Source organism: Eleutherodactylus coqui, chromosome 1, assembly GCF_035609145.1.
Source record: "Eleutherodactylus coqui strain aEleCoq1 chromosome 1, aEleCoq1.hap1, whole genome shotgun sequence".
NCBI lineage: Eukaryota > Metazoa > Chordata > Amphibia > Anura > Eleutherodactylidae > Eleutherodactylus > Eleutherodactylus coqui.
The window spans coordinates 35,319,575-35,344,811 of record NC_089837.1 but is presented as its reverse complement, the minus strand read 5'-3'; the positions used below and the strand labels follow the sequence as shown (position 1 = coordinate 35,344,811).

Here is a 25,237-nt window from a genome sequence, read left to right as displayed (position 1 = left end):
TATTATATGTATCATCAATCATATATTATATTACATCATCATTATATATTATATGTATCATTATATATTATATTCCATCATTATATATTATATGTATCATCATATATTATATTACATCATTGTATATTATATTCCATCATTATATATTATATTACATCATCATTATATATTATATTCCATCATTGTATATTATATTCCATCATTATATATTATATGTATCATCATTCCTGTATCCTTTAGTTCAGGCGGGCAGACTCCTTTTCACCGAGGGTACATCACACGGGTGTATTTACACTCCGTATTGTGTGCATATTTTTCATATGTAATACAGACATCTTGACCCCCAGTGATATCCATCCGGCTCTGCAGACGCACTTTTCACGCTTCTATTCCTCATGTTAAAGACCCGCCACAAGTTCTATCTCAGTCCGTATTCTGGGCCACAATTGCCCCTTGCAGTCATTGTGATCTGGTAACTGTGCAGCGGTTCTTTAAGTGGCTTCCTCTTCACTCTGGGGATTCTCGCGCTTTATCACTCGGTGCGCCGAGTATCGGGCGGCGCTTATCTCCCCGCAGTTATTATCACACTCCCGTGTTCTGGCGCAGAGTTCGTACTGCCAGGGAAGGGATCCCCCTCTTCAGGCGTAACTGCGCTCCGTGCCGCTGATTATAGCTGCACCTGCGGCCTTTGGGAGGCGCTCTCAGGCTTCTCTCACACGCGCGTTGCGTTATCACACGAGCGGTAAAAAGCTACGATCAAGTCACCGCCAAAATCCGTGTTTTCTCGTCCATTTACGTGAGCGGCTGCGGCATAAATATGCCACAGCACGGAAAAAAAGCCTTGGTCGGTATAAATCCCCGGCTTCTAAGGGTTAACTAGAGGCAGCCGTAATCTTATCCTGTGTTGGATGCAGCCAAACTCCCCTCACTCTTTTTTACAGCTCCCATAGAAGTCTATGGGAGCCACCAGCTTATATGGGGTGAAAGATATGGCAAGACCTACCTCTTCACGTGCCGTATGACATCGGTTGCCGTTTTCGGTCGCCGATGTCCCGTTACTCCCGGCGCAATGTTTTCATGCGGCTAAAAACCGCTAATCTGAATAAATACCTATGAACCCAAGCAGCGCTTCAGACGGTCGCAACGTGTTATCACGGCCAGGTTAGAAGAATGGTCGTGGGAATATAAGGCCTCCGTCTGTTACAATGCTGCATCCGCCCGTGTGAATGCGCCGAAGGCTGGCAGAGCTGCCGCCATCTGTGACTGGTCGGACAGAGCGGTGTGAAGGTGCGCCACAGCTCACAATCCAAGATGGCTCCCTCTGCTGGCACCGCCCCCTCTGCCAAGGGCTCCCTCACACGAGCGTCTGTGTAAATATGTACGCTTTAGCGCAACGTATTTGTGGTATAAACAAAGTTAATTTGCGCACATGTCGGCACAGTTTACTGTTATTTTTTGCAGCGCCGGGCGTGCTCATACACGGACGACACCCTGATTTAAAGGGGTACTTACACTAATAAGATGCAGATCGTTCTTTCTCCCACGGCATCGCACTGCGCAGCATTTTATGCAAATCCCATTGACTTTTATGAAGTCACAAGTCACTCAACATGGAGCGCAAAAACGGAAAATGCGTAGGAATCACTGATATCAATGTGTCCTGCGCTGCGCATATCGCGCACACAAATACACCCGTGTGAAGGCGCCCAGCACATGCAGCCCGTGTGAAGGAGCCCAGCACATGCAGCCCGTGTGAAGGAGCCCAGCACATGCAGCCTGTGTGAAGGAGCCCAGCACATGCAGCCTGTGTGAAGGAGCCCAGCACATGCAGCCCGTGTGAAGGAGCCTAGTACATGCAGCTCGTGTGAAGGAGCCTAGTACATGCAGCTAGTGTGAAGGCGCCCGACACATGCAGCCCGTGTGAAGGAGCCTAGTACATGCAGCTCGTGTGAAGGAGCCTAGTACATGCAGCTCGTGTGAAGGAGCCTAGTACATGCAGCTAGTGTGAAGGCGCCCGACACATGCAGCCCGTGTGAAGGAGCCCAGCACATGCAGCCGGTGTGAAGGCGTCCAGCACATGCAGCCCGTGTGAAGGTGCCCAGCACATGCAGCCGGTGTGAAGGCGTCCAGCACATGCAGCCCGTGTGAAGGTGTCCAGCACATGCAGCCCGTGTGAAGGTGCCCAGCACATGCAGCCCGTGTGAAGGTGTCCAGCACATGCAGCCCGTGTGAAGGTGCCCAGCACATGCAGCCCGTGTGAAGGTGTCCAGCACATGCAGCCCGTGTGAAGGAGCCCGGCACATGCAGCCCGTGTGAAGGAGCCCGGCACATGCAGCCCGTGTGAAGGAGCCCAGCACCTGCAGCCCGTGTGAAGGAGCCCAGCACATGCAGCCCGTGTGAAGGAGCCCAGCACATGCAGCTCGTGTGAAGGAGCCTAGTACATGCAGCCCGTGTGAAGGAGCCTAGTACATGCAGCTCGTGTGAAGGAGCCTAGTACATGCAGCTCGTGTGAAGGAGCCTAGTACATGCAGCTCGTGTGAAGGAGCCTAGTACATGCAGCCCGTGTGAAGGAGCCCAGTACATGCAGCTCGTGTGAAGGAGCCTAGTACATGCAGCTAGTGTGAAGGCGCCCGGCACATGCAGCCCGTGTGAAGGAGCCCGGCACATGCAGCCCGTGTGAAGGAGCCTAGTACATGCAGCCCGTGTGAAGGAGCCTAGTACATGCAGACCGTGTGAAGGAGCCTAGTACATGCAGCTCGTGTGAAGGCGCCCGACACATGCAGCCCGTGTGAAGGAGCCTAGTACATGCAGCCCGTGTGAAGGAGCCTAGTACATGCAGCCCGTGTGAAGGAGCCTAGTACATGCAGCTCGTGTGAAGGAGCCTAGTACATGCAGCTCGTGTGAAGGAGCCTAGTACATGCAGCTAGTGTGAAGGCGCCCGACACATGCAGCCCGTGTGAAGGCGCCCGGCACATGCAGCCCGTGTGAAGGAGCCCGGCACATGCAGCCCGTGTGAAGGAGCCTAGTACATGCAGCTCGTGTGAAGGCGCCCAGCACATGCAGCCCGTGTGAAGGAGCCTAGTACATGCAGCTCGTGTGAAGGAGCCTAGTGCATGCAGCTCGTGTGAAGGAGCCTAGTACATGCAGCTAGTGTGAAGGCGCCCGACACATGCAGCCCGTGTGAAGGAGCCCAGCACATGCAGCTCGTGTGAAGGAGCCCAGCACATGCAGCCCGTGTGAAGGCGCCCGGCACATGCAGCCCATGTGAAGGAGCCTAGTACATGCAGCTCGTGTGAAGGCGCCCAGCACATGCAACCCGTGTGAAGGAGCCTAGTACATGCAGCTCGTGTGAAGGAGCCTAGTACATGCAGACCGTGTGAAGGAGCCTAGTACATGCAGACCGTGTGAAGGAGCCTAGTACATGCAGCCCGTGTGAAGGAGCCTAGTACATGCAGACCGTGTGAAGGAGCCTAGTACATGCAGCTCGTGTGAAGGCGCCCGACACATGCAGCCCATGTGAAGGAGCCTAGTACATGCAGCTCGTGTGAAGGAGCCTAGTACATGCAGCCCGTGTGAAGGAGCCTAGTACATGCAGCTCGTGTGAAGGCGCCCGACACATGCAGCCCATGTGAAGGAGCCTAGTACATGCAGCTCGTGTGAAGGAGCCTAGTACATGCAGCCCGTGTGAAGGAGCCTAGTACATGCAGCTCGTGTGAAGGAGCCTAGTACATGCAGCCCGTGTGAAGGAGCCTAGTACATGCAGCTCGTGTAAAGGAGCCTAGTACATGCAGCTCGTGTGAAGGAGCCTAGTACATGCAGCTCATGTAAAGGAGCCTAGTACATGCAGCTCGTGTAAAGGAGCCTAGTACATGCAGCTCGTGTGAAGGAGCCTAGTACATGCAGCTCGTGTGAATTAGCCTAGTACATGCAGACCGTGTGAAGGAGCCTAGTACATGCAGCTCGTGTGAAGGCGCCCGACACATGCAGCCCGTGTGAAGGAGCCTAGTACATGCAGCCCGTGTGAAGGAGCCTAGTACATGCAGCCCGTGTGAAGGAGCCTAGTACATGCAGCTCGTGTGAAGGAGCCTAGTACATGCAGCTCGTGTGAAGGAGCCTAGTACATGCAGCTCGTGTGAAGGAGCCTAGTACATGCAGCTAGTGTGAAGGCGCCCGACACATGCAGCCCGTGTGAAGGCGCCCGGCACATGCAGCCCGTGTGAAGGAGCCCGGCACATGCAGCCCGTGTGAAGGAGCCTAGTACATGCAGCTCGTGTGAAGGAGCCTAGTACATGCAGCTCATGTAAAGGAGCCTAGTACATGCAGCTCGTGTAAAGGAGCCTAGTACATGCAGCTCGTGTGAAGGAGCCTAGTACATGCAGCCCGTGTGAAGGAGCCTAGTACATGCAGACCGTGTGAAGGAGCCTAGTACATGCAGCTCGTGTGAAGGCGCCCGACACATGCAGCCCGTGTGAAGGAGCCTAGTACATGCAGCCCGTGTGAAGGAGCCTAGTACATGCAGCCCGTGTGAAGGAGCCTAGTACATGCAGCTCGTGTGAAGGAGCCTAGTACATGCAGCTCGTGTGAAGGAGCCTAGTACATGCAGCTCGTGTGAAGGAGCCTAGTACATGCAGCTAGTGTGAAGGCGCCCGACACATGCAGCCCGTGTGAAGGCGCCCGGCACATGCAGCCCGTGTGAAGGAGCCCGGCACATGCAGCCCGTGTGAAGGAGCCTAGTACATGCAGCTCGTGTGAAGGCGCCCAGCACATGCAGCCCGTGTGAAGGAGCCTAGTACATGCAGCTCGTGTGAAGGAGCCTAGTGCATGCAGCTCGTGTGAAGGAGCCTAGTACATGCAGCTAGTGTGAAGGCGCCCGACACATGCAGCCCGTGTGAAGGAGCCCAGCACATGCAGCTCGTGTGAAGGAGCCCAGCACATGCAGCCCGTGTGAAGGCGCCCGGCACATGCAGCCCATGTGAAGGAGCCTAGTACATGCAGCTCGTGTGAAGGCGCCCAGCACATGCAACCCGTGTGAAGGAGCCTAGTACATGCAGCTCGTGTGAAGGAGCCTAGTACATGCAGACCGTGTGAAGGAGCCTAGTACATGCAGACCGTGTGAAGGAGCCTAGTACATGCAGCCCGTGTGAAGGAGCCTAGTACATGCAGACCGTGTGAAGGAGCCTAGTACATGCAGCTCGTGTGAAGGCGCCCGACACATGCAGCCCATGTGAAGGAGCCTAGTACATGCAGCCCATGTGAAGGAGCCTAGTACATGCAGCTCGTGTGAAGGAGCCTAGTACATGCAGCCCGTGTGAAGGAGCCTAGTACATGCAGCTCGTGTGAAGGCGCCCGACACATGCAGCCCATGTGAAGGAGCCTAGTACATGCAGCTCGTGTGAAGGAGCCTAGTACATGCAGCCCGTGTGAAGGAGCCTAGTACATGCAGCTCGTGTGAAGGAGCCTAGTACATGCAGCTCGTGTAAAGGAGCCTAGTACATGCAGCTCGTGTGAAGGAGCCTAGTACATGCAGCTCATGTAAAGGAGCCTAGTACATGCAGCTCGTGTAAAGGAGCCTAGTACATGCAGCTCGTGTGAAGGAGCCTAGTACATGCAGCTCGTGTGAATTAGCCTAGTACATGCAGCTCGTGTGAAGGAGCCTAGTACATGCAGCCCGTGTGAAGGAGCCTAGTACATGCAGCTCGTGTAAAGGAGCCTAGTACATGCAGCTCGTGTGAAGGAGCCTAGTACATGCAGCTCGTGTAAAGGAGCCTAGTACATGCAGCTCGTGTGAAGGAGCCTAGTACATGCAGCTAGTGTGAAGGAGCCCAGCACATGCAGCCTGTGTGAAGGTGCCCAGCACATGCAGCCCGTGTGAAGGCGTCCAGCACATGCAGCCCGTGTGAAGGTGCCCAGCACATGGAGCCCGTGTGAAGGTGCCCAGCACATGCAGCCCATGTGAAGGTGTCCAGCACATGCAGCTCGTGTGAAGGTGTCCAGCACATGCAGCCCGTGTGAAGGTGTTCAGCACATGCAGCCCGTGTGAAGGTGTCCAGCACATGTAGCCCGTGTGAAGGCACAATAAGGCCAGGCTCACACAGGGCTGATTTGCCCCAGATTTTCCATGTATACTATAGTGCCCCCGTGTAAAACGCTTTGCAGCTCCGCCTGCGGATTTGTTGCATATTCTGCTGCGAATTATCTGCAGATTTCTTTTGCTCTCCGGGTTGCAGCTGCCGTTTGCTGCAGATTTTGGCTTCAGCATTTCCTGCACTAAATCTGTACTAAATCTCAGCGCCTTCACACTGGCGATATGTTTTTTTGCGATGCGAGTGAAAACGCACGCTTAGCCTGGGTTCACACAGGGCGGATTTGCTGCGGTTTTGCCGCGGATTGCCGTTGTATATCCGCACTGCGGCAAAACCGCTGCGTTTGCAGTGCAATGCAGCACAAATGAGTTTTGCGAAAAAGCTGTTCTCACAGGGCTAATTTTTTCCGCACAGCCGCAGTGCGGAAATGCAACTGCGGCGCGGTTTTCAAAGATGCAGCATGTCCATTCTTCTGTCTTTTCCGCAGCGCTTTTTTGTCCTTAGACCTCTATGGACGCAGCTAAATCCGCACCAAAATACGCGGCAAAAAGTAAAAAAGTGCTGCAGAAAAAAACGCTTGCGAATTTTAACGCAAGAAAATCCGCAAGCCCAAATTAACCTTTGAAGCAGTTTTGCCGCAGAAGCATTTCTTCTGTGGCAAAACCGCAACGGAAAAAACGGCAAAACTGCAGCAAATCCGCCCTGTGTGAACCCAGCCTTATGAAACCAATGATTTTCAATGCTTTCATCCTTACTTGCTATGTTTTTACTGAAGCCTCACGGTGCTATGAAAAATCATTCAATGATGGCTGGCTGCTGCCTCTGATTGGTCACAGCACTCAGCCAATCAGAGGCAGCGCTTTCTGGAGGCGGGGATTTTTCAATCCCCACCCTCTAGAAGACAGAAGACGACTGCCGGGGCCGGAGAGAGGAGCCGCACTGCTTCTCTACCAGGTGAGTTAACTTTATTTTTTACAGCTAGGGCTGCAAGGCTTCAGTGAAAACATTGCAAGTGAGTATGAAACCATTGTCAGCCATTGGTTTCATCATCATGTGTTTCACTCGCTCTCGCATCGCAGGAAAACATATCACTAGTGTAAAGGTACCCTAAGACCTAATTCCCACGGGCCTATTGAGCCTAATAGCGCAATACTCACGGTGTGAAATCACCCATAATCACCCGTGGCATGTTCTATTTGCACGGACGGCCTCCATTGCAGTCAATGGAAAAAACCATCCGTCACGCTATCTTCCACTGTAGCACAGTGGTAGATAGCGTGAAAATGCTTTACCGATGTCCGCGTCATATGACACGGCCGGCGCGTCATGCGGTGTACTGCGCATGCGCGCCGGCATGGGATGCGGGACGTTGGGCAGCGGATCCGGAGGTGAGTATGGAGGTCTCTAGGGGGCGCCGTGACGGACTCCGCTGCGGAATTCCACTTGCGGAGCCCATCACGGCCATGGGCACTAGGCCTGAGACTAACTACAGGACCCCCTGAATCACAGCCCGTTATCGCGCCCACTACCATGGGATTCCGCATCACAACGCACAAATCTCGCATGATTTTCTCAGCCGTGTGCTGCGGATTTGGGGTTTGTCCACGAGGAAGACTTGCTGCAGATTTTTCTGTGCAAACTTTCCATGCGGAAAATCCACATCATTTAGGGCTCGTTCCCGCGGGCGCATGCACTACTGTGCCCACCTCAGCACAACGTACTGGTGCTAGGAGCAAGGATCTTTGGCGCACACTTTCACATTGTACATTTGTCCACAAAAAAGGGGATGTGAATGAACCCACAAAAACACCCGCAAATACGCCCCTGTCCTTAGGCGACTCTAACACACGTCCTGAGCGCTACGTAACTGCGGTACCATGCGCCATTGATTTCAGTGGGGCCTCGCAGACAAGTGCTCGAACGCGGCATCCTATTTTCGTGCATTTTACCGGTTTTTTAACGCACCTCATCGCCCATCACGATGATGGAGTACATTAAAAATGGAGCTCAAAATCACGGTAAAAATGCAGCGATTCTGAGCGCCGTTCGCTGCACGCTCGTTTGAGAGCGGCCTTAAAGTAGCAACAAAGTGGATGGGGTTTACCAAATCTCACACATACGCTCTGGAAAAAAAATCGGCTGTGGATGTTAATATAAGGTGCGGGATTTGATGTATATTCTCCATCTATAAGGCCTTCTTCACATGAGCGCTATTGCGCACGTTTTCGCATGCAGAAAATCAGCCACGGGAACCGCGACCACTAACGCCCGTGGCTTTCAGTGGCTTCACCCACATTGTCCAATTTTCTGTGCGAATACACCACATGGTCTATTTTGGCGCACATAGCGCAGTTTCGTGGTGTTAATCAATAACACCGGGGACTAATTTAGCTGGCCCGCCTACTCTTTACAACGCCCCGCGGGTGTCTCCCACGCCAATGTGAACAGGGCCGGCAGCCGGCTGATAAGCATAGATCCGCTCTCCAGAGGATGGGATCAGGCGTCCACGATGATACGCCTATGCCCGTGTGAATGGCGGCATACCTAAGTAGTGGATTAAGACAACATCTGGCACCTTGCAAGAAGCGGCTGATATTCCGTTGGGTGGTCCTGCCTCATCCCACCTCCATATGTAGAGTGTATGCCGACCGCGCCGCATCACAAACACCCACAACAGGTCCAACAAGCCGGAGCGCTGATCCCGAGTGACCAGGCAAAAGTCCATTTATGTGTGGGCGAAACTAAAGGAAGCCAAACTTTGTGTAAACGAGGTGGCACGCGGGCGAGTAAATACGGCGAGGTCGGCAGTGGCGAGGAGTCCCCATCAGATCTCATTACATTTGTTTTCTCTCTTGCAGAAGAAATGGCGTTTGCTCCACCTAAGAACACGGAGGGCGCGAAGCTGCAGACTAAAATGAGCACGTGGACCCCGCTGAACCACCCGCTGATGAACGACAAGGTGGGCATCTGCACCAGTAATGGACACGCTGCAGATATAAAATCTATGGCGCAAATCGATTTCCGCAGCAGATCCCCTCTGGAGTGGGTGGGTTTCTTAAAATCCCCTCCGCGATGTTTGTGGAGCTAATTCCACTGTGGAAGATACCCGATATTTCCGACTCCTGTGGACCCGTGCCCTTAACCCCTTGCCATCTGCTGCCCATGCATGTTCTCTGCCGTGGCTCAGGAGCTCGGTCCGCTCCATCCATGGCTGCTTCTTCTGAGGGCGGGATAGTCCTACATTACATTGTATCCTCAGCACATTCTATGCATCTGATTTACCGCTGTCATCCTTTGTGTTTAGGTGTTTGAAGAAAGAAGAGCTTTACTTGGGAAGTGGGTACGCCGCGCTCCTCCTGTCACCCGCGGGATGTCTAAGTCTCTGATCACCAGCATTATGTCATTGTGTATATAGTCATTCCGTCACATCGCCATTTAATGTTATGTGTCTCTATGTAGCGTGTGGTTGGTGTCGCCAGGCGGGTTCAGGATACGATGCAGCAGAAGGAGTTACAAAACAATGAGTAATGTTATAATAACAAGCAAGCAGTTTAACTTAGACCGCCTGTCCATGGGAGGGTCGGATCCCAGCTTACCTGCTCGGCCGCCTCTCCTCTGTTGCGAATGTGCCAGCCAGAGCGCCAACCGGCACATGCACAGTTGAGAGGATGCTGCACCGTCCCTATGACGTGGCTCCTGCGGCCATTCTGCAATGATAATTGCAGTATTGCCACAGGACAGACGGCTTTCATAGACTTCAATAGAAGCCGGCCGTGCATAGCCTGCACAAAAACGCAGCATGCTGTGATCTCTCCCCTGCGAACGGAAAATCACAATCGATTTCCGCTCCTGGGCAGGAAATCGCGTTTTCTCATAGCATGCTATGGGCTGGATTTGCTGCAGAACCCGGAGGCGGAATCCCGCTCCGGATTTCGCAATGCAGATCTGCCCGTGTGCAGCGGCCTTACAGCAGATTCATCTGTCGCTACAGTAACAATGGTGAATGGAATCTTAGGATCAATCATATTCTATGCACAGCACAGAAAAGCCATAACGCAAAAACATTATCCCTTAGGCCTCATTCACACGGGCGCATCACTGAAGAATAACCGCGATCAGGTCCCGAGGCTGATTAGCATTTTCTCGTCCACTCACAGGGGCGTATTGTGTAAAAAATACGCTGCAGCGTGGAATTCCGTCAGTCGGCAGCGCCGGGTGAAGGAACACTCCCTCCCCTTTTTTTGAGCTCCAATAGGAGTCTATGGGAGCGTCCAGCAATTTTTGTCAAAAGATAGGGTAAGGCCTATCTTTTGAGGCAGAGTGGAAAATCGGTGACCGTTTTGATGTTTTAACGGTCAGATTTTTTCACGCGTCCGAAAATCACCTATGTGAATGAATGCATTGGAATCCAGTCTTTTCACGGGCCGAAACTGCGCATATTCCCTGTTTAGTGCACTTTTTTGCGCGTACTCGTTACCTTTTTCACGTGTGCAGAAAAAATGCAGGAAGGTTTTGATGATTTGATGTGTAAATATGCAGTGAATACGCAAGCGCCATGTGCATTCACTGCATACCCGGGTGATCCCATTGACTTTATTGGGCTATTTCGGTCCGTAATCAGAGCTCAATTCTAGTATCGTATCTATGCAGTAAGCTTGTTTCTAGCACTGTATATATGCAGTGAGCTTAGTTCTGGTACCATATCTATGTAGTAAGCTTGTTTCTAGCACTGTATATATGCAGTGAGCTTAGTTCTGGTACCATATCTATGTAGGAAGCTTGTTTCTAGCACTGTATATATGCAGTGATCTTAATTCTGGTACCGTATCTATGCAGTAAGCTTGTTTCTAGCACTGGATCTATGCAGTAAGCTTAGTTCTGGTACCCTATCTATGCAGTACATTTGGTTCTGGTAATGTATCTATGCAGTAAGCTTGGTTCTCATACTGTATATATGTTGTGTCAGATCATTGTGGTGGGGGCCACAATGTTCATACGGCCCAGGGCCCATTGCAACCTTAATCCGCCCCTGGGTGAGATGTCTGGAATTTTCCATTTAGGGACTTTTTTTTACCCGATTATCGTTAAAAAAAAAATGTTTAAATGAGTGAAAGTGAACGATAATGGTTGAGTATAAAAGCAACCGCCGACTGAAGGACGAGCGAGAATCGTTCACTTTCCGTTCGTTGTCCATTTTATGCAGGCGTAAAAATCGCGGTTGGCTCGTTCACTTATGGTCGGGTTTGCACAGCGCTCATTCAGCCGTTCTCAGTCACTTATACAGCGACTGCATGAAGTATATAGAGACCGCACAAGAGCAAACCGCGTTCGCGCGAGTTAGTGGTGACATCACTAACGTGTTTCCTTGTTCTGGCAGTGAAGCATCTGCCCGGAGCCGCCCGCTCAGGTGACTCTGCGTAGGGGGTCTGTGTACTCAGTAAACTAGCAGGTTAATGATGGGAGTGTTTGTCATTACCCATTAATTAACCCAAAGTTGTCTTCCGCCTGCTGTTTAGTACACAGATTAGTGAGATAACAGGATGGCGAGGAGATCAGGTGACACCGCAGCCCATCTGCCTCTGTGATCATAGGTCTCTTACACACGACCGTATGCGTTTTTACATTCGCTGGGTATTCGCAGCTTAATTAGGGTTTCTCGCCCATTCACGCGCAGGGTGCGATGTATTAGCGAAAAAATACACCACAGCCCAGAAACCCCTCGCTCAGCATAATTCTTCGGAATGACTTCAAAAGCCCAAATACAGGTACCTGTAAGCTCTTCCTTGTATTGGATGCTGTTAAACTGCCCCCCCCCCTTTTTTTTTTTCCAGCTCCCATAGGAGTCTAAGGGAGCCGCCGCCATATATTGGTCAACAGATAGAGCCAGAACTATCTTTTTACCCACTGTAAAGAGGTTGCGTATGTTCTGTGCTTTACGGTGCACCGTTTTTATGCGCCACGTATTCGCCCGTGTGAATGAATGCGCCTCCGATGGCCTACTTGGCTGCGTATATACGCTCGTGTGAATAAAGCCTTAGACGCAGCTAAATTCCCGCCCCCTGCCTTATTTTTCCTCTTCCATTGAAGTCTATGGGAGCTTCTAGCGTATCTTGGCCAAAGATAGGGCAGGACCTGTATTTTGACGTTGCATATAAAATCGGCAAACGAAAACGGTCGCCATTGTGCTACCTTTCCCAGCGCAAATTTTTTTACACGCCCAATGCTTTACACGGTTGCGATTTTTGGGTGATTTTTTTTTCGAAGACGCTAAATAGCGGTGCATATACGGTCGTACGAATAAGGCCTGAGCAACATGTCTGAATGCCCTATTGCAGATCAATGGGGTTTAAGCTCTCCGTATTACCCGCATAAAAAATATGCGCATAATACGGAGCACAAATCTGGCCATGTGAACGAGCCCCTACAGCCAACGAACCAATTCAAGGGGATGTCCCCCTGCGGCTGCCTGCAGGTATCACTGTCCAGTATTAGGGACCCTTCACGCGGGATGGAAATACACTGCAGGATGCAGCCTGATCTGCAGCTGACAATTCCACACCAAAATCCGGAAGTCTAATTGTGGATTTGATGCAGAATTGCAGACAAAATCTGCAGGTCGCCTGTGGATATCGGTGCGGAATTTTACTGCAGCTTGTGGTGCGCTGTGCGTCCTAACTCCATCCTGTGTGACAGATCCCATCCGCACACTACGCTTGCACTGTACTTTCAGAATCGACACATGTGCAGTCACATTTCTTGGTATGGCACTGGCCTGGTGACATCACTGCACTGGCCTGGTGACATCACTGCACTGACCTGGTGACATCACTGCACTGGCCTGGTGACATCACTGCACATACACTGATTGGGGAAGTACCGCACAAGCGCAGTGTATGGAAGACGGCATCTCCAGCTGAAGGACGTGGGAGACATCAATCCTTAACTGAGAGGTTGTGGCTTGTACCAGTGAAAGTAGAGATTGAAACGGAGACACAACAGTAGAGTCCTCCATCCCAGAATCGGGATCGGCTGACGGCAGAGGCGTAACTTGAAGCGCCTGGGCCCCGATTGCAAAATCTATCACAGGGCCCCCAACCATGATGCTTTATTCATAGTACTGGGCTCTGGGTGGGTGTTGTAGTCTCTGGGTGGGTCAGGGGCCTATCTGGATCTCGGATGGAGTCCTCCAAGGACTACGACATCCGCCCAGCTAACAAACTGTTTCTCAGCCACCGTCTTGTCTCCGGCTCTGAGAAGCACCAGAGCTCACACCCATCATCAACTTTAATGGTATTTGGTTTCTCTCTGGGCGCTGGGGTGGCACGCTGGGTGGAGCTCAGTAGTTAGTGCCCGCCTCGCTTACTGCTCAGCCTTAGGATTGGCCCACTCCGTTGACTCACGTCTGAAGAATGGGGCATTCTCTCTCTGTCAGCAGTTGGGCAACACCCTACAACTTATACCACTCCATGGTTACCAGGGATACTTTTGGCCCATTGCGCCAGACACAAGTTGCCCCACTTAGCCCCTAAAGACTACAGTCTTAAAACAGAACATTTAAAGTGACAGTACAAACAATACAAGCAATCCACACCTAACATCCGAGGGCTATATGCCACCAGTCCAGCGAGCGAGCCTCTCATTCATCTGTTTGCAAGTAATTTGAAAAATCTCGCTATCACGGCCATGGAGTCACTGCAAAGCGAAGAAATGGCGCGGTTACACCTGTATAGCATTCTCCATCCTTAGTTAGGATTGCTTTATGATGTGGATTTTAGGTGACAAACTTCCTTTAAATCACCACAGAATGAAAAGTTCTTCAACTTTCTGATATACTTAGTGTTTCAATTCCCCACTATGTTCAGATCTCTGCTTGCTGTCAGTGTCTGGGAACATTCTCATTTCCATCCATCCACCCGTCCTGATCATGTCTGGCTGGCACCAAGGTTAGTCTGATACACTGCAACTGGCCCATATGTGTGCCAGATTTGGTATAGGACAAGCTTTGGATGGAAAGTAGAATGTGCCAGTTCACTGTCAGCAAGCAGAGGTATTGAACACGATGAGGGGCTAAAACACGAAGTATTTTAGAAAGCAGTGGAACTTTTCATTGTACAGCTATTAAAGATGGCGTCTCAGGACAGACTGCTAGGACATGCCACCAATGACTGAGCAGTGGCGGTCTGATTACTGTGGCACTACATTGGCAGCGGTGACGCAAAACTCCACCATGCTTACTCCAAAGTTGGCAACATCATCCATCATAGTCAATGCCCAATCATATAATTGTCCTAGAAGCGTTTGCAGCAGTTGGCCGTGCAAATAATTACGTTTTTTTCCCTCCTTTTGCCCGCAGTTTGACAAGTGGTCGGACGCTCAGCGGCGCAGCGTCCTGTGCGACCTGTTTGACAGATGCAGCGTGTCCCAGCTCAGATTCTGCAGCGGCCATCTACAGGGAAAAGCGCCCAGAGACGCGGTGGATTTCAGCATGGTGCTCCCCAGAGTGCTCAGTCTCTACGTCTTCTCCTTCCTGGACCCTCGCAGCCTCTGCCGCTGTGCCCAGGTGGGTGCTGGGGCGGGCACAGAAATGGGTATTGACTGCAGAGGAAAGGGTGTGATTTAGACTCTGTTCACATCTGCATCATGGCAGTAGGAATCCCCTGGATGAACGAACCTGTCTCATAATGTGGTGGCCCAGAGGGGTCCCCTCCAGCCCCTCAGACTTCATATTTTAGGTTTGTCTTGTATTACTGTCTTACATGTTGAGTACATCAGATTTATGTGGATTGGATGTCTGCAGGCATGAATGGGTTAATATCTGTTCACGCCTGGTGTTGTCTGGAAATTGTATTGTTTTGTCTGTTCATGCCTGGTGTTGTCTGGAAATTGTATTGTTTTGTCTGTTCATGGATTGGGTCTTGATCATGTGATGTACAGTTGATAATGTGGTGGTATGTGAGATCCAGAGAGAGGTCTGGTCCCGAGCTACCCTTAGGGCTCGGTCACACGAGCGTCGATCCGCCCGTGTTCCTGCACGATAAGACGGCCGCACCGCGTGTGGACGACTCTCTGCATGACCGCCTCCATTGCCGGCTATGTGTTCTTTCTTCCGACTGGTGCGGAGAGTCGTCTGCAATGTGGCCGTCTTAGCGTGCAGGAACATGGGCGGATCGGCGCTCGTGTGACTGAGCCCTTAGGGAGGAGACGGTAGAGCCCGGTGACAAGGCATTTCTCTACCCCGCTGTCTCCCCACTGATTAGAATGGGATCCATTCAGTTCCTGCTCCTGTCTGGCATTTTTAGCAGATGGAAAAGTCTGGCTGGCACAACTTTTTCGTCCGGCACTTCATGCTGGATTTGGGCTGGAGGCTCCAACGCAGATGTGAATAGAACCTTACTGTGACGTTCGTGTGGGCCAATAAGACACGGGTTTAGGGACCACTGGCCCTATACTGCCTAGAGGAGGACACAGACACTCCTGTCACAGTTACTGATAATGATCACACAGTTATAATAGAGGAGATCACAGCTCATCCTCATGACTGTATACTTATAGGCTGCAGTTTATTTGGGTAACTACAGAAGGTAGTAATAATTAAACTGTCCCCACGGCAGGCAGAAATGGTACAGCTCTGCTGATGGATCATGGGATTGATATGAAAGTGAAACTAAAATATCTCACTATCAAGATGGTGCCTGATAAGCATCAGACAGGCATGGAAGTGACTATAATACACAGAGGAGACCTTTAGAGTGTGACGGGCACTCAGGTGAGGGTGACAGGGATCGGAAAAATATGTTTTCGCCGGAGTGGCCTTTTAAAGTAAACGCAGTCATTCACACATGCGATTGTTTTTCGCGGATCGATTGTCCATATGAAAAAAAAAACCCTAAACGGATTACACTTGGACGGCACTCACATGGTTAAAACACAACAAAAACGGAGGGAAAACGCAGAAAAGCTCACAGTGAATTGGTCAATGACGGTAATCGCTCTCGCCCGTGTGAATAAGGCCATACAGGGGTATTCACTTCTCAGTAAAACATGGCTGAGATGGGAACAGCGCTGACTACTAGGGGACGAGGATGACGGGGACAGCCGAGTCAGGGCGGGTCTCACACCTACTGGACTCCTATGGGTGAGATGGGAGAATCCCTTTTATCTTAAAGGGGTTGTACCAAAATGTAAAGTTATTCCCTACCTACAGAATAGGGGATAACTTTATGATCGTTGGTGATCTGACGGCTGGGACCCCCACCAATCCTGAATGCTGAGGTACGGACGGTCCCTGCATGAACGGAGCGGAGGATGCCCATGTGCGCCACGGTGCCATTCATTTCAATGACAGAGCTCAGTAATCCCCGGCACTGCCATTTAAATGAATGGAGCGGCGGCTGCAATCACTTCTTCCACTCCATTCACATGGTGAATATTTGGCCCCCCATTCTCAGGATTGGCGGGGGTCCCAGTGGTTGTGGGATAACTCCATCGTGTGGATAGGGGATAACTGTAGATTTGCTATTACCCTTTTAACCCCTTACAGTTACATCCTGGGTGTGTGAGGTTTATATGTAGCTGGATTGTGAGTTGATTCCGCTCCGTACAAGGTGGGTGCCGGCTGGCTGTGACAGCAGACACCCTCCGACAACAGCCGCGATCAGTGCTAACGCTGGTCATGGCTGTTAACCCTCTAAATGCCGGCTTCTGATAGTCCCATTTAATTCCTCTAATCGTTATTCGTGGATCCTGAAGCCCCCTATCCCGCGAGGCGAATGCCATGCAAGCCAGGGACCCCAGGGCTGCCATGAATAAATGCGCACTGCTGCGTGCTGCCAAAACCCCATACACTATCTTGATGTGTAATACGCGCCCAGATAGTGCGTGTTGCATTCCTTTTGCACCGTGTGTGCATGAGACACCACTGAAAGAAATGTAAAAGGTAGTTACCATGTGCTATGCGCGAAAACCCGCTTGTGGAAAAAAACGCTCGTGTGAGAGCCCCAAAAGTCTGATTAGTCAAAGTAACACATATGAATAATAATAAGTAACACAGATGAATGTGGTCAGAAAACAAGTACACGACGTCAGGAGTGCGCATCATCTCCAAGAAAAAATGGAATAAAAAGCCAGCAAAAAGTCACAAAACTCCAAAATGGTACCAATTAAACCTGCAGGACGTCCCGCTATAAACAAGCCCTCACACAGCTATGTCGACGGAAAACTAAAAAGTTATGGCGGTCAGAAAATAATTACATTTTTTTTTCACAAAAATTATTTCTTTTTTTAAAGCAGTAGAACAAAAAAAAACCCGATATAAATGTTGTATGGTAGTAATCGTACCGACCCAGAGAATAAAGTCATCATGTCATTTCTGCTGCAATGTGCACCCCTGTGGAAATAAGGCCTTCCAAAGATGACGGAATTGTGTTTTTTTTTCCCATTTCACCACACTTAGAATTTTTAAAAAGCTTTCCAGTAAATTATGTGGCAGATTAACCCCTTAATGTCGCGGCCCTTTTCCCCTCCCCTTGTAGCTCCTTTATTTCTCCATCACTGTCGCTGCCTGAGGGCTTGTTGTTTTTTTGCGGCCCGAGTTGTATTTTTCAATGGTGCCACTTAAAGTACCGTATAATGTACTGAAAAACTTTTAGAAAGTTCTATGTGGAGTAAAATGGAAAAAAAATGACATTCCGCCTTCTTTCAGTCCGTTTTGTTTCTACGGCGCAGAAACGGCAACAAACATGACCTGATATCTTTATTCTACGGGTCGGTACGATTACTACGATACCAAACTTGTATAGGTTTTTTTTTTTGCTGTACTACTTGTATTTTTTTTCAATGACATTTAATTTTTTTAAATTATTTTCTGCCGCCATCTTCTGAGCACAATAACTTTTTAAAGTCTCCGTCGACGTAGTGGTGCGAGGGCTCATTTTTTGCAGGATGTCCTGTAGTTTACGTTGCTACAATTTCGGAATACAGCTGACTTTTTGATTGCTTTTTAATGCATTTTTTTTTCTGGGAGACAGGGTGACTGAAAGTACATTTGTGGAGTTCTTTTTTTTTTTTTTTTTTTTTATGATTTAGATTTCTTTATTATAGGTATGGCAAAAGGGGGGTGGTTTAAACGTTTATTACTTTTTTTTAATTACAATTATTAAAACTTTATAGATCTTACTTTAACTTTTTTTTTCAGCTCCCCTGGGGGACCACAACTAGTGAAGCTTTGATCGCTTCTGCAGTATGATGTAACTCATACTGCAATCTGACAGGTAGCCTATCAAGCCACCCCACGGGAACAGCTTGATAGGCAGTCTGCTAAGGTGGCCCTGGGGCCTTTCAGAAGGACCCCAGCTGCCATGACACCCATACGGATCCCTGCGATCTCATGCAGGGGGGCCGTATAGGACCCTCAAACATCGTTCGGGGCATTTAAAGGGCTAATAACCGTGATCGGCCGCACAGCCGATTGCAGCTATTGCCCGCGGGTGTCAGCTGTAATAAACAGCTGATGCCCGCATTGTATGAAGAGAGGTCACGTCGCAATCTCTCTTCATACATAGGCCGCTGATACAGGCTGTCAAAAGGCATATCAGAGGTCATGTAGCCCATGTACAGGAAATGAGGAAATAAAAAAGTCAGGATTGTTTAAAAGTGAAAAAGGGAAAATAAATGGGTTAAGGGTAGAGTAAGTAAGATACAAGATATATATGGTGTGTACAACCTGACTGACTCTTTGGTTGGCATGGTGCAGGTGAGCTGGCACTGGAAGGCCCTGACAGAACTGGACCAACTCTGGATGCCCAAGTGCCTGCGCTTTGGTTGGTTCATCAATTTCTCCCCCAGTCCCTTTGAGCAAGGTGTTTGGAAAAGACAATACATCGAGATGGTGAAGGAGCTTCACGTGACGCGCCCGCGGGTAGGTACGGCGCACCAGTGTCTGAGCAGGGGGTGTCTACTTCATACGGTATAACATAGGGGATTTTCCTCCTTTCTAGACTCCTCCAAGGGACGATTTTGTGGTAATCGATGTCCAGCCAATTACTAAAGAAGACTTCGATGCAAAATTAACGTCTCCATTCTCTCATCGGTCTACTAAGTCACAAGACAAAGGGAAGAAGGAACTCCCACCGTGGCGGTCATCCGACAAACACCCCACTGATACCATAAGATTCAACTACTTAGATAACTTTGACCCCATCGAGCAAGCTCGGCAGGCGTAAGTAATGAGCTGTAGTGAGTGCAGCTCTGGAGTATAATACAGGATGGAACTCAGGATCAGTACAGGATAAGTAATGTAATGTATGTACACAGTGACTCCACCAGCAGAATAGTGAATGCAGCTCTGGAGTATAGGAGCAGTACAGGATAAGTAATGTATGTACACAGTGACTCCACCAGCAGAATAGTGAGTGCAGCTCTGGAGTATAATACAGGATGAAGCTCAGGAGCAGTACAGGATAAGTAATGTATGTACAGTGACTCCACCAGCAGAATAGTGAGTGCAGCTCTGCAGTATAATACAGGATGTAACTCAGGATCAGTACAGGATAAGTAATGTATGTACACAGTGACTCCACCAGCAGAATAGTGAGTGCAGCTCTGGAGTATAATACAGGATGTAACTCAGGATCAGTACAGGATAAGTAATGTATGTACACAGTGACTCCACCAGCAGAATAGTGAGTGCAGCTCTGGAGTATAATACAGGATGAAGCTCAGGAGCAGTACAGGATAAGTAATGTATGTACAGTGACTCCACCAGCAGAATAGTGAGTGCAGCTCTGCAGTATAATACAGGATGTAACTCAGGATCAGTACAGGATAAGTAATGTATGTACACAGTGACTCCACCAGCAGAATAGTGAGTGCAGCTCTGGAGTATAATACAGGATGTAACTCAGGATCAGTACAGGATAAGTAATGTATGTACACAGCGACTCCACCAGCAGAATAGTGAGTGCAGCTCTGGAGTATAATAGAGGATGTAACTCAGGATCAGTACAGGATAAGTAATGTATGTACACAGTGACTCCACCAGCAGAATAGTGAGTGCAGCTCTGGAGTATAATAGAGGATATCACTAACATGCACCACAACATTTAACAAATTGTCTCTTGTGTTGGTAAGTGTCAGACTAGCTTCTTGAACTCCACGTTGTGAAGCAATTATACAGGAACATTGCATTGATGGCTCCCCTATAGTGTCCTGTAGTAATGCCCTGCACAATGGACGCTGGCAACTCCCACCACAGTGTGTAGGGTAGAGCCCTCATGTCTGACTGATCCCATCCCTGGCAGGTACTTGGTTGGATGTAGCTGGATTATCCCACGTCTGGTGAGGAGCAGCGGTGTGTGATGGATCACTTTCCTCCCATAAGGAGGGTGGAATAGGCCTTGCTATTGTATGATGGTTTGGAGGCACCCGTCCATGACAGCAGAGCTCAGCAGCCATGTGTGACCAATACCAGGTGTTCTTCATTGTCTCTGGACCTGAACTGCTCTGTTTATCTCCCAGGTACAGATGTATTGTACACCTTGGTGCACCTACCTGGCACAGAGAGTAACGTTACAGCTCATTTCTCCACCCAGGTCAGGGCAGCATACAGCACTGGCAGCAAGCAGGGGTGCCTTGGCACAGCTTCCACTACTATAATAGGTTTTGGAAAGTGCTGGTTCTCCTTGTGGAGACCCATTTGCTGCCTTGGAAAAGTCAAGAGAATAAATATCATACCATAACCAAGCTCAATACATAAATACGGCACCAGAACAACCTCAGTACATAGATACAATACCAGAACCAAGTTCATAACATATATACAGGATATACTACATAGATATAATACAAAGACCAAGTTCATAACATACTTATGGTAAGGTGACCAGATTTTCCCAGGGTCAAAGCAGGACAAAGGGGTGTGGCTAGGGGCGGGGCTTATCACAATGTATGATTTTTACCTCCATCTTTATAAAAAGTACAGGGCCAGTTCAAAAAAGGACCAGGAGCAAATTCCGCAGCATTGCTGCATCCAAAAAATAGTCAAAATACGTACCATTAGTGCAGATTTTGACTGGAAATCAGCCGAGTATCAGCAGCTGATGTCTTACTATGCGACGCTCCCCTCACCTGCTCCATAGGCTTCCCACTGTCAGCGCTCCCCAACTTCCGATTCCCAGTGGCCTGTAGTGGCCTCACATGACCAGCATCACCTAACCAGGCCACTGGGAACTGGATGCTAGGGAGCGCCGTATAGAATGATATCAGCTGCTGATACACGGTTGATTTCCAGTCAAAATCTGCACCAAGTCAGCTTGAGGTACGCTGCCACATGCAGAGTGGCCAAAGTAGTAATAGTGACCTCCCACAGTAGCCCCAGTAGTAATAGTGACCTCCCACAGTAGCCCCAGTAGTAATAGTGACCTCCCACAGTAGCCCCAGTAGTAATAGTGACCCCCACAGTAGCCCTAGTAGTAATAGTGACCCCCACAGTAGCCCCAGTAGTAATAGTGACCCCCACAGTAGCCCTAGTAGTAATAGTGACCCCCCCCCCACAGTAGCCCCAGTAGTAATAGTGACCCCCACAGTAGCCCTAGTAATAATAGTGACCCCCCCCACAGTAGCCCCAGCAATAATAGTGCCCCCGCACAGAAGCTCCAACAATGATAATGCCCCCCACACAGTAGCCCCAGCAATGATAGTGCCCCCCACGCAGTAGCCCCAGCAATAATAGTGACCCCCCCCCACAGTAGCCCCAGCAATAATAGTGCCCCCTCACAGAAGCTCCAGCAATGATAGTGCCCCCCACACAGTAGCCCCAGCAATGATAGTGACCACCACGCAGTAGCCCCAGCAATAATAGTGCCCCCTCACAGTAGCCCCAGCAATAATAGTGACCCCCCCCCCCACAGTAGCACCAGCAATAATAGTGCCCCCTCACAGAAGCTCCAGCAATGATAGTGCCCCCCACACAGCAGTCCCAGCATTAATAGTGTCCCCTCACAGAAGCTCCAGCATTGATAGTGCCCCCCATGCAGTAGCCCCAGCATTGATAGTGCCCCCCACACAGTAGTCCCAGCATTGATAGTGCCCCCCACACAGTAGCCCCAGCAAGGATACCTCTGATTAATGTAACAGTTTAAAAGGGTTCCCCAGAATCTCCTCTAGTTAGAAGGGTAGTAGGAGTAGGATTCTGTGCAAGTTTGAAACTGAGAACTCTGACCCATTAAAGTCAATCTGTGCGATTTCCCCCCCCCCCCCCCCCGCCCCCGCTGGATAGACAATTGCGACTGCCATTCTGGACGGCGGATAATCAGGACCGGAACCAGAAGATCGAACAGAAGACTCTGATGTTGGGTGGAAAGTATGCAGTGAACACAGTTCAGGGTCCAGTGTACATTTGCCCCAAAATCAGGAGGGGGGAAGGCTGTGGGGTATTTTTTAGGTGCAATAGCGCCCTCTACTTCAACATAAGCAGCACACACCCTCATTTACAGCCCTCTTTCCCGGCAGCTTAGACCACTCATTACTCTTCATCTGAGACGACCGGTTGAGCAACGTAGCAATCCAGTTCTGCGGATCAGTTGTGACAGGATCAGATTATGGCCAAGAATGTGGGGCTCTGCTTGTTTGCTTTGACAAATCCTGCAGCATGAATGTTGTCTGACACCCAGGAAACAGCCCGTCATCCTCAAAGACGCCTGACACCACCTGATGACAGCCGCGCCGGCCGGGCAGTCCTGGACTTCTTCCACATTCATTTACATTCCTTACAGATGTTTCTTAGTTTTGTCTGTTTCTGGGGAAAGCTGGGTGCCAATCAGTATGGCGGTCATCGCCGCTCTCACAGGGGTTGTCAGCACTGATATATCCCCTGTTTGGGGGCACCAGGCTTTTTTTTGGGGGGGGGGGGGATTTTAGTTGCATACAGAGCAATTTTCACCCATCGTACCTTATTGGGAAACTCAGATTTACTAGAGAAGTGTTTCCCAACCTTTTCAACCATGGGGAGAAATTTAGGTAGGAACTATTAGGGGTTGATCCAGGGATTAGTCTGATTGCCATTAGGGAGTCGGGAAGGAATTTTCCCCCAAATGGGCTAATTGGCTCCTGCCTCTTAGGGTTTTTGCCTTCCTCTGGATCAACAACATAGGAGGCCAAACAGGCTGGACTAGATGGACATTGTCTGCATTCAGCCTTACATACTATGTTACTATGTAATGGGGGCCCCATTTATGCGCTCATCAGGAAAATTGCTCTTTCTTATTGCCAAATCATTAAAAATGCACCGTCATATTGTCCCCATCATTAAAATGCTCCCTCTGATGCCCCTTATTGTCTCATTATTAATAGTGCTTCCCCCTGCTGTCCCATGAGCCTTAATGCTGCCCCTGATTTTCGGGTTGCACGGTCACATTTGGCCACAGTGGTTACATACCATATGACCGAACAACTGGAAATCAGGAAAGAGCAGACTAGGGCAGAAGCGAGGGAATGAACCCCCCCCCCCCCCGCTATCTTGCAAAATGGAGGCTTAGGGGAACGCCTATAGCAGCAGTTACATAATCGGTCTACCGGGATTTTTTGCTAACTATGACCCTCCTCTTTCAGCAAACAGTATCTCTACCTGTGGAGGACCCGACATATCTGTGTACGGACAACCAATTGATTTTTCGTGAGAGCTGTGTAATACTTTATTTCTCCTGTGGAGGCACTGCAGGAGAAATAAACTCTTGGTGCCAGACTCTCTTAGAGATTACAGCTGATCACTTGGGACTCTGGTTGGGCTGGGATAACTTTTTAACAAAAAGGGATTCTCAAAGCAGAAAGAACCTTTCTTTCAAAGAGCAAACCTGCAGATTAAGGCACAGGAGGGCGCTCCTTTTAGAAATGCTCCCATCATATTGTGCAGAATGGCAGTAAAAGAAAGGACTTGGAACAACTATTTTTTACATCCATTGCATTCAGAAGTGCAGAAGCATGGGTGGTTACAGCAGCCAGATCTTCTCGGATCACTGGGGAAGGGGTTGCATTTGAACATCCCCCATAATAATGATATCAGTCCTGGTGAATCAGTTTTTATTACAGTGCCGGTGACCGCCGATCACTCCCATAGAAATGATTGTGAACTGTGAAGAGAGTCATCACTAGCCATTTTTCCAAACGATTATGTGTCAAAAACTAATTATATTGTATGATCGATATTTTCTATTTCAGTCTTATTTCCAAAGTGGATTACAGCTTGCTGTATGTAATATTGATCCTTTATATTCTGCAGACGACAGGATAGTGCTGGTACCTCAATCCAGAAGAAGCAGAACTTGGAGAAAAAGAAGAGACCATCGTCCACATCTTACAAGCTACGCAAGGCAAAATCACTGGTAGGTTACCTGGTTTTATAGTACAAAGGATTCCTGATTTCCTTAGTATCCAAGGACTACTATTACCCCTATGTACAAGAGTATGCTCTGATACCACCACCAGTGTACAAAAATATAACAAAAATAATACTGCCGTCTAGGTACAAGAATAAAACTGCTATAATACTGCCTCCTATGTACAAGAATATAACTACTATAATACTGCCCCCTATGTACAAGAATATAACTACTATAATACTGCCCCCTATGTACAAGAATATAACTACTATAATACTGCTCCCTATGTACAAGAATATAGCTACTATAATACTGCCCCCTATGTACAAGAATATAGCTACTATAATACTGCTCCCTATGTACAAGAATATAGCTACTATAATACTGCCCCTATGTACAAGAATGTAACTACTATAATACAGCCCTCTATGTACAAGACTATAACTACTATAATACTGCCCCCTATATACAAGAATATAACTAGTATAATACTGCCCCCTAGGTACAAGAATATAACTGCTATAATACTGCCCCCTATGTACACGAATATAACTACTATACTACTGCCTCCTATGTACAAGAATATAACTACTATAATACTGCCCCCTATGTACAAGAATATAGCTACTATAATACTGCTCCCTATGTACAAGAATATAACTACTATAATACTGCCCCTATGTACAAGAATATAACTACTATAATACTGCCCCCTATGTACAAGAATATAACTACTATAATACTGCCCCCTATGTACAAGAATATAACTACTATAATACTGCC

The 25,237-nt window shown here is 49.1% G+C and overlaps 1 protein-coding gene across 1 annotated transcript in view; it reads left to right on the top strand.

Moving 5' to 3' along the window:
- Positions 1 to 25,237, top strand: part of FBXO16 (F-box protein 16) — a 44,813-nt gene that overhangs the window by 610 nt on the left and 18,966 nt on the right. The window contains exons 2-7 of the mRNA XM_066594854.1: positions 8,942 to 9,042; positions 9,388 to 9,423; positions 14,437 to 14,643; positions 18,835 to 18,999; positions 19,079 to 19,299; positions 24,355 to 24,457. Coding sequence (XP_066450951.1) covers positions 8,947 to 9,042; positions 9,388 to 9,423; positions 14,437 to 14,643; positions 18,835 to 18,999; positions 19,079 to 19,299; positions 24,355 to 24,457 — 828 coding nt within the window. The 5' untranslated portion in view covers positions 8,942 to 8,946. The remainder of the gene's footprint in view (positions 1 to 8,941; positions 9,043 to 9,387; positions 9,424 to 14,436; positions 14,644 to 18,834; positions 19,000 to 19,078; positions 19,300 to 24,354; positions 24,458 to 25,237) is intronic.